Source organism: Siniperca chuatsi, linkage group LG9 (genome assembly GCF_020085105.1).
Source record: "Siniperca chuatsi isolate FFG_IHB_CAS linkage group LG9, ASM2008510v1, whole genome shotgun sequence".
Classification (NCBI taxonomy): domain Eukaryota; kingdom Metazoa; phylum Chordata; class Actinopteri; order Centrarchiformes; family Sinipercidae; genus Siniperca; species Siniperca chuatsi.
In genome coordinates this window covers 25917407-25926907 of record NC_058050.1, presented here as the reverse complement: position 1 = coordinate 25926907, position 9501 = coordinate 25917407, and the positions used below count along the sequence as shown (strand labels likewise).

The following is a 9501-nucleotide window of genomic DNA, read 5'->3' as shown; positions in this document are numbered from 1 at the left end:
TAAAATTAATAAGTTACACATTGGCAATCAAAGTAGGTGTAATACAAGAGACCAATTTAGTGAGGTTTTTTTAATCTGGATTTTCGCTAATATGGGAAAGTCAGCGGGAAGGCGTTGAAAAAAAAACATAGGTTTTGTGTCATTCAAACAGTAATTTATTGAGGGTCTCTAAATCAAACCCCAGCTGAGAGCGAGGGCTCGGAGGAGAGCTAACCGCGCTCCTACTGGCAACACTGGGTGAAACTGAAGACGCTGTTGGATCAGGAGTGAATCGCCTGTCGAATATCCAACTTAAAACGCACTTCGGTATTTCACCGAAGGTGTGTTCTAAAACATAACTATCTAAACCATTTCTCCCTTTCATTCTCTAGAGAAACAAAAATTATCTAACTTGTTACTCTCCGGTTAGCTGACATTTTCGAAATATTAACCACCGAGATAATGTTTTCCTAGAAGATGAACGGTATCTTATGACACAAATTCATAGATAAGTTATATGGATAGTTCTGCTTTCTTCGTTCTGACTGGGTGTGAATTGCTTTTCTCGGAGAATGAATTACAGAAAATTACAGCTATTTCATTTACACATTAGAAATACACGCTAGCAACGTTAGGCTCATAGTTTCGGTGTTATAGGGAAACATGGTAATGAGTGCATAGGGTAGTAGTAGTAGTAAAAACAAGAGCGCACAGGACAGTGGATATGGCTCAGGCTGTTGGCCCAACTGGCCACCGTCACCTTCCTTACCTGCTGAAAAAGCCAAGTAGAGTTAGGACTATACATTTCAAGTTAGTATAAAGAAAATGATCTGTAACGATCGAAATTAAATTAAATATAAAATATCGCGAGATGTGTGACGTCAACCTTGGTGGTGAACGCGCCGTGGTTTCGACTGGAATTGCGAAACAACCTCTACCGACCTTCCTTTCATTCCGGTAATCCGTCTGCGTAGGGTGTGCTCCGGAGCTAGTCTCGGCACACATTTTATTATTATGAAACAAACCAAAAGCTAGAGACTACACGCAGACATATTTTTATAAGAAAAATAAAAATCGGTGAAGCAGGATTTGATTTGCCAACTCAAGCAACGCGAAGAAGACGCTGCCTTCGACAAAGAACGAAAGACGGAACGAGAAGATCGTTAGCAAGCGAAATTGGTAGTGTCATTGTTTAAAGCGTGGGTGATTAACGTTAGCCAGTTATATTGTTAACCACTTATTTATCCCATTTAAGGGCTTTGTCATTCCAGTTATTATTGTAAATGAGAACATTTGCTTCGTATACTACCGGCAATTTAGCTTACTAACTGATTGTGAATGAGTACAGATTCAAAATTGTGAAGTCTGCGAGCCACATCGGTTAGGCCACGCTCCGACATTTTGCTAATCAAGCTAACTAGTCCACGTTGCTAACTGTTAAGATAGCTAGTAACTATATGTGTCTGCGCTCTTAATTTTCGTGAAGCTATCGAAGAAAACAAGAAAAATACCAATTTCATATAAGAGGCTAATATTAGCTGACAGTTGTCAACAAAATATCGAGCTAATATAACCTTACAGTTGTATTGCCTGAGAACGCGCGTCGTCTGACATGAATCCCAGCGCGCCTAGCTACCCAATGGCTTCCCTCTATGTGGGAGACCTGCATCCAGACGTTACCGAGGCCATGCTCTACGAGAAATTCAGCCCGGCTGGGCCCATCCTGTCCATCAGAGTATGCAGAGACATGATCACCCGTCGATCCCTCGGCTATGCCTATGTCAACTTCCAGCAACCTGCTGATGGTAGGTTTGCCATAACGTAGTATAGCAAGAACAGCTATCAGGAGGAATGTGGCACCACCTGACTCCATTTTGAACATGTGCTATACATGCCATGTCATAGCATCTCTTGCAATTAGCACCATTGGAGCTTTAGTCAACAACATTAATGCAATGATTTCAAATTAAGTAATTTACTAAACATGTCTTAAAATTACTGAGATGCCATGAAACAAGTTTTTTAACTTGTTTACTTGCTTATAGAAGTGGTGAAGTTACTGCAGTAGGGAAAATACAAACCAGAAATATGAACCTAGTGTCATCAGAAGTCTTCTCATTTGGGGTCTGTTTTTAGCTGAGCGAGCCCTGGACACCATGAACTTTGATGTGATCAAAGGTAGGCCTCTCCGCATCATGTGGTCTCAGCGTGACCCTTCACTCAGGAAGAGTGGAGTGGGCAACATCTTCATCAAGAACCTGGACAAGTCCATAGATAACAAGGCCCTCTATGACACCTTCTCTGCTTTTGGAAACATCCTTTCTTGCAAGGTAGGCGGGGCATCATTCCTTTTGTTTCTCTGTGTGTTTGAGTGCTTTACACACAGACCACTACTTCGCGTGACTAAAGATTGCACCAGTTTGATGCTGATTGTGTGTCTGTGTTTTTTTTAAATGCATGGTGTGTGGGATTGTTTTTGACATGCTCAAATCTCCCTTTTCCAAGGTGGTTTGTGATGAAAATGGCTCAAAGGGTTACGGCTTTGTGCACTTTGAGACCCACGAGGCTGCTGAGCGGGCCATTGAGAAAATGAATGGCATGTTGCTCAATGACAGAAAAGTGTAAGTGGGACTACAATTACACTTGTATAACTAAAAAGTTTTTGGGGGAGTTTGATTTAACATGTGACTTTTACATCTAATCATAGTTTCTGTTTAACTGCATGTTGTCCACAAACTCCTCTGCCAATCATGCTTAATGTACTTTAGGTTATCATACATCCGAGTGAAGAATGACACATCCCAGAACTGCGCCAGGTTTTAAACATCTCACAGCATTATAAGTAGGGAACGTTCCAATCGCTGTGAGTGTGTTTTGTGCAGTACTGGTCAGTTATTAAATTCTAATCTAAGATTTCTGAACTCCAAATGTCTAGACTGAAATTGATTGCGGTCACATCTTTACCTGCAGTCAACATTGCGTACCCTGTTCACTTGTAGGATATCCAAAATGCTCCATAAAGTTGGCAAAGTTCATGTTACCACCACAGAAAGAGTTTGGTCATCCATTGCATTTAACTCAAAATGCATCCTCCAAATAATAAGTTACACATTGCAGGTGTAAAAAGCCAAGCGTGTCCCACACTGCAACTAGTGGTGGATGACAGATTTCAAAGTCAAATACTGTTTGTCAATCTGAATAATTTGGTTGGAGGAGGTAATTAAAAAAAAAAAAAAATGCAGAGTGTGATTTGCCTTAACATCTTTGGGCAGCACCTCAGGGTTGTTGATTGATATTCCAGCAAAAATGATTGGACTATCACGGTAATCTAGGAGTTAGGGAATTAAGGGTTTGTCTTGGTATGTGTGATTTGTTCTAATATTTTATCATTTAACCAACAGATTTGTTGGACGCTTCAAATCGCGTAAAGAGAGGGAGGCTGAGCTTGGGGCACGTGCCAGAGAGTTTACCAATGTTTACATCAAGAACTTTGGTGAGGACATGGATGACGAGAAGCTGAAGGAGTTGTTTGGCAAATATGGTAAGACAATGATACAATTTCAGAGACACACGTTTACAATTACGCACGTTACCAGTGTTATTTGGCCTGTTAAATGTGTTGATTAGCTGTTGTATTTTGTAGGGCCTGCACTCAGTATCCGGGTTATGACTGATGAGAGTGGCAAATCCAAAGGATTTGGCTTTGTCAGCTTCGAAAGACACGAAGATGCACAGAAGGTTAGGATCAATTCCTTGTTCTTCGTTTAGGGGACATTGTCCCATCGTATGCATCTAAATTATTGGAAAATGAAACGTCCACTTATTTGTCACTGTACCTCTGCTGATGTTTTGGAATCAATACAAACATGGCTTCTGTTTAGCTTGTTTCAGTTGTCTATTGCTGATTTGATTGCAGGCTGTGGACGACATGAATGGTAAAGAAATGAATGGCAGGCAGGTGTATGTGGGCCGTGCACAGAAGAAAGGGGAGCGCCAGAATGAGCTCAAGCGCAAATTTGAGCAGATGAAGCAGGATCGCATGACCAGATACCAGGTTTGTTGGCCTTCTACTCTGTCATATGAATTTCATTAAACAGATCATATCACAGGGCAGTTTTTAAAGAGCTACTGAAACGTTTAGCTTGAACACGACCCCTTCACAAATTAAAAAATTTGCATTCTGAACCCTGATACACACCACTGCTGTGCCACACCCCCTCTCCCTGTCAAGTGGACAGAATTACTGGATGTTCTCTGGAATTAGAAAAATAACTTCTGTTGCAATAAATACTATAAAATGGGATCAGCTGGCACTGTAATTATGAATAGCAGTGATATTGGAACATCTTGAAGCTTGAGGAGTATAACTGTCACTGGCATGTCTTGCTGCCACCCAAAGCCTAATTTCTACTAGTCTGTCCCCAGATGCAATCATGGCTGGTGCTATAAGACTAAGAGTTGATTTGACTTATTCTTGATATGTTACTTTGGTTTGTTAAACATTACAACCTCATTGTCATTTTCCATATACCAGGGTGTCAATCTGTATGTGAAAAATCTGGATGATGGCCTAGATGATGAGCGTCTGCGTAAAGAATTCTCTCCATTTGGAACCATAACAAGTGCTAAGGTAAAAGACTTAAGTACTTTATTTATAATGTTGCTGTTTCAAGATTTGATTACAAATTGAGTTTGTCCTCAATTTATCAGAATAGATGCTGATCAGTTTCTTCTCCCATAGGTGATGATGGAGGGTGGCCGCAGCAAAGGCTTTGGCTTTGTGTGCTTCTCTTCCCCAGAGGAGGCCACTAAAGCTGTTACAGAGATGAATGGGCGTATTGTTGCTACAAAGCCGCTGTATGTGGCCCTGGCCCAGCGCAAGGAGGAGCGTCAGGCCCATCTAACCAACCAGTACATGCAGAGGATGGCCACTGTCCGTGCTGTGCCCAACCCTGTCCTCAACCCATATCAGCCTGCCCCACCCTCAGGCTATTTCATGGCGGCTATACCTCAGGTTAGTCTCCCACCCCGCCCAGTTTGAGTATACATGACATACAACTTGGCATATTATGTTGCCACAAGGAGACTTGAAATCATGCTGCTTAGTTAAATGTACTGGTGTACTGTTTGCAGTTAGAATCTCTGGTGTAAGCCACTTCTGTTACTTGTAGGGAAATGAATATTAGGAAATAATGTTTCAATACCATGGCATTAAGAGACCATCTAATTATAAATCTTTGTCTTTGTCCCTCTCAGGCCCAAAACCGTGCTGCATACTACTCCGCCAACCAGCTGGCCCAGCTCCGCCCCAGCCCCCGTTGGGCCACTCAAGGAGTGCGCCCTCAGCGTAAGTAGACACATTTGTATCAAACTTGATTCAATGTGAATATAACCATTTGGCCATTCTGTTAATTGGAATGTGAAGTGGTGCTCTAAGTGAATAGGCAACTGGCTCCTTAGTGTGGAATGTTGTTTCCTCTTCCTTCAGACTTCCAAAACATGCCCAATGCCATGCGCCCATCAGCTCCCAGGCCCCAGGCTTTCAACACCATTCGTCCGACTGCCGCCGCCAACACGCAGGTCCCACGCATGATGGCTTCCCAGCGTATGCGTAAGTATTTCAGCTTTCGGAACACAGAATCTGCTATATTTTGTTCCTCTGTTACTGCTTGTTAATCACTTTATGCAGTTTTGATTAAGTGCCTTTTTTCACCTTCCTTTCCTCAGCCACCCAGGCCCTCGGCCAGCGCCCTGCCGGTGCTTCAGCCACTGCCGCCCCAGTGCGCGCCATGCCCCAGTACAAATATGCTGCTGGTGTGCGCAACCCCCAGCAGCACATCGCCTCCCAGCCACAGGTCACCATGCAGCAGGTAAGAATTCCATTGACTTTCACTGTCCCAGTATAAGGCACTGAAAAAATTAACATAGTTTCATTCATTAACATTGCACGTTGGTTTCAAAATTTAAAGCAACTGGATTAAATAAAAATGTTGCTTACATGTGCTACACTGATTGCTGAAAGCTAAATCTGGACCTTCTGCATTTCTGTTCACAGTGCTGTTTGCATATATAGTTTTTACAATATGGCAGACTTCGTAAAAGGGAAATATAATCATGTGCATTAAAAATGGTTGTGTGTAAAGGGTGAAATCTAATATTGTATGACAAAGCATTGACTGCAGCATGGTATTGGAAATCAGTGCTTTTAATGTCCCAAGTTATGGTCATTATGCCCAAGAACCTGCCATGGTTATGTTCAGATCAATTAACAGCTATGAAACCATAAACATTCAACTTGTGCATGATAAGATGGGGCCTGTTTTGGCTTTTTACTTACCTTTTAACCATAACTAATCTCAACCACATTATTTTTGACAAATAATTGTTTAAGGAATCCTAAATCTGCTAAAAGACTCAAATATGCCATGAAAAGTACAATCTTAACACTACCTAGCACTACTCATTCATTCACGTTGTATAGATATAGATTGTGATAATTAGTAGTATTTGTGCACTCAGTAATTTCTACAGTTGGGTAGAACTTCTCCCTGGACTCAGTCTTTTTTCCTTCCTTAGCCTGCTGTCCATGTCCAAGGACAGGAGCCCCTGACTGCCTCCATGCTGGCTGCTGCCCCTCCTCAGGAACAGAAGCAGATGCTGGGTTAGTTACATTATCTGCTCAGATTTACAAGGAACTAACACAAACTGAACTGTTTTGGGAAACCAGTAGAAAACGTTCTAGTCACAAAGTTTTTTCACACGTCAGGTCTGGTTTTATATACTTCAGATAGTTGTTGATGACTGTTCTTCTTCCTCCAGGTGAGCGTCTCTTCCCCCTGATCCAGAACATGCACCCCAGCCTGGCAGGCAAGATCACCGGTATGCTGTTGGAGATCGACAACTCGGAGCTCCTCCACATGCTCGAGTCACCTGAGTCGCTGCGCTCAAAGGTCAGTTAATGGCTACTCTGTTACATAGATTTCTGGAAGCCTGTTGGTCGAGATTGTTTTCTCAGTGTTTGCCATTTTTTTAAAAATCTTTGTTCCTCTGAATTTACATGAGCCTGGTTGCTAGCAGCATCTTCACAAGGCAGGACTCGATGGATTAACTGATCATGTTGAGCTCATTGAAGCAATGAGTTGAGTGGTAATGCTTCATATGCAGTGGTTCATTCAGTGTTTTGTCATTTTAGGTGGATGAGGCTGTTGCTGTGCTTCAGGCCCACCAGGCTAAGGAGGCTGCTCAGAAGTCAACCACCCCTGCTGGTGTTCCCAGCGTCTAAGGTGTGTGTGTGTGCGCACGCAGGTGGGTTTTTATTTTTATGATAAATACTAGACAACAGTTGTAAGGAAATTGTAGATGTCATAAGTAAATGAACTACAGTGTAAGCATTGATATGCTTTATCTTTTGTCTTACAGATTGAGCATTTTGAAACCTGCTTCACCGATGGGGAAAAAGAGAAAAAAAAATTAAACATTGAAAAACCTAAAACTCTGAAAACATCGCAAAACGATAAATCATTTCTTAAAAAAAGAAGAAAACAGTTGACTCTGCCGGGTCTAGGGATGGTTTGACTAGACCTTGATCATAAACAAAAATTTGTTGAAAAAAAAAAAGCAAAATAGAGAAAATTGAGATTATAAATTTGAATGCATTCCTCTGTTTTATGTCATTTTACTGTGTCAGTGCTCAGAATATCAGCCGTGTTCAGGAAGGTGGTAGCTGAGCATTTTGAAAGGTGATTTGTATTGTAAACTACTGGCTGTAATAAATTCTCATTCAAAATGTATGCCTCTTTCATTTATTTTCCCCATTAATTTTCATACATGTAAACAGCAATAGTAATGCACAATATTGACACCAATTTGAGTATTGCATGTTTCCCAGAGCAGTAGTCACAAGTTAATGTTCATGTTGGTCATATCTCAGAGCATGATGGATAATGCTATTTCTTCCACCAGGTGGCACTGTCATTCAGTGTTTATCACATCACAAGCATTTCCTTGGAATTTGTGTACCTGATTAGTACACAATCATCATTAGTTTCCTATCTGTGCTTTCTTTGAACAGTTTTCATGCATCTTTTCCTGGAATAGACGTGTCCTGGTGCATACTGTACATTATACAGTAAGGTGTGTGTGTATGTTATTTAATGCATACTGTGGACTGATAAATTGTAAAACAGCTACATTGTGTGCAGATCTGATCTACAATCTCAATTACACTCAATATTTACAGAAAGGACAGCGTTGCATAAGTAAGTGGCAGCAGCATACAGACATTAAAGCTTGATTTCTACTCTACAGGCAGCCTCTAACAATATAGACTGGATCAAATGTTCCTGTTTTCACTTGGTTTATATTCAAACTGTTCTGTAGCAACCTTTCCACTAAATTTATTTTTGTGACATGTTGGGTTTTGAAAATGCTGATTTGAGCAATGTGGGCTTAATATACACTCATTTTGGAAATGGCAAAATTTAAGAGGAGAGTAAGACCGGTTTCTGCTCAGTTCTTCAATTTCGATACAAATTTGAACCAAACAGTTGGAGAATGGCATGTTACTTTGTATATTGCAGTGTGGAAGCCATGCCCAGTCCCTAAAGACACTGCGCCCCTCAGCTGGCATGTGTTCTCTGCCCTCTGTTTACATTTGTGGCTGTCATCTGTTTATTATATCTCTCACAGCCTGTACAGTTTTTCTTACCGCTCCAAAAGTCCGCCGGCATATACTGTATGTTAACAGCGGTGAAAATGCCATATCATCACACATCCTCCCTCCTTCAAACTGAGAGAATCCTTCATCCAGAGCAGAGGCGACCTTGTACAATGTCTTGGAAGTGACAAAGTGTGAATTTGTCAAGAGGATGAGGACGCAGGCCTTGCAGGAACACAATAACTACTGTTTCTCCTCGTGTTTGTGGGAAACTACATGCTGTCGACCCAATCAGGCGCCTGCCCTTTTGGATACAGCAGATCTGTGATGTTTTTGGCTGAAATCTTATGAAAAGCTGATGCCGGAATTCATGCAGTATCCTGACCTGTAATACTAAAGTAAAACTGAATTAATCTGACCTTCCACATTTTTTTTTAATTCTTTATTCAGATTGTGGAAAAACAGGAAGTTGGTTGGGGAGACACAGGAGAGAAAGCCCTGGGTGGAATCAGTCCCTGGTGGACCTTCTCCAACTGAGCTTTTGATCCCTTTCAATATATCACCACAGTGTCCGACTTTATAGGGGCTGCAGGCTCTCCCAGTGTCTCCCCTGACACTCCTGCACAAACACTCACTGGCTCAAGATCAGTCCTCATTTAGGCTGGACCAGACTGTGAACATATTCCAAAACCTACAGTACATGGCTGACCCAAAACAACTCTCCACTGGGATTTCACATGATTATCCAGCTTTGCCTCTTATGATGTTTGTTCATGTCTGTTTATGGTTCACAGAGGATTTTGAGTGAATATCTTTCATCTCCACAGTTTGATAGGTTGATAAAAAAAGCACCATCAGTGCTGTAT

General features: G+C 41.6%; 1 protein-coding gene across 2 annotated transcripts; it reads left to right on the top strand.

Annotated features, from left to right (window-relative positions):
• Nucleotides 1-917: 917 nt before the first annotated feature.
• LOC122881237 (polyadenylate-binding protein 1A) lies at nucleotides 918-7769 on the top strand. 2 transcript variants are annotated; one of them, XM_044207146.1, is made up of 15 exons: nucleotides 918-1784; nucleotides 2116-2309; nucleotides 2485-2600; nucleotides 3381-3520; nucleotides 3623-3717; nucleotides 3896-4033; nucleotides 4514-4609; nucleotides 4721-4993; nucleotides 5236-5326; nucleotides 5468-5590; nucleotides 5707-5849; nucleotides 6556-6640; nucleotides 6799-6929; nucleotides 7172-7284; nucleotides 7399-7769. In XM_044207146.1, exons 1-14 carry the CDS (start codon nucleotides 1592-1594, stop codon nucleotides 7259-7261), a joined length of 1908 nt encoding a protein of 635 aa, XP_044063081.1. In that variant the 5' UTR covers nucleotides 918-1591; the 3' UTR covers nucleotides 7262-7284; nucleotides 7399-7769. The 2 variants fall into 2 exon arrangements, with proteins under 2 accessions (XP_044063081.1, XP_044063082.1); XM_044207147.1 differs by having other exon boundaries at nucleotides 921-1784; nucleotides 7172-7262.
• Nucleotides 7770-9501: the final 1732 nt, after the last annotated feature.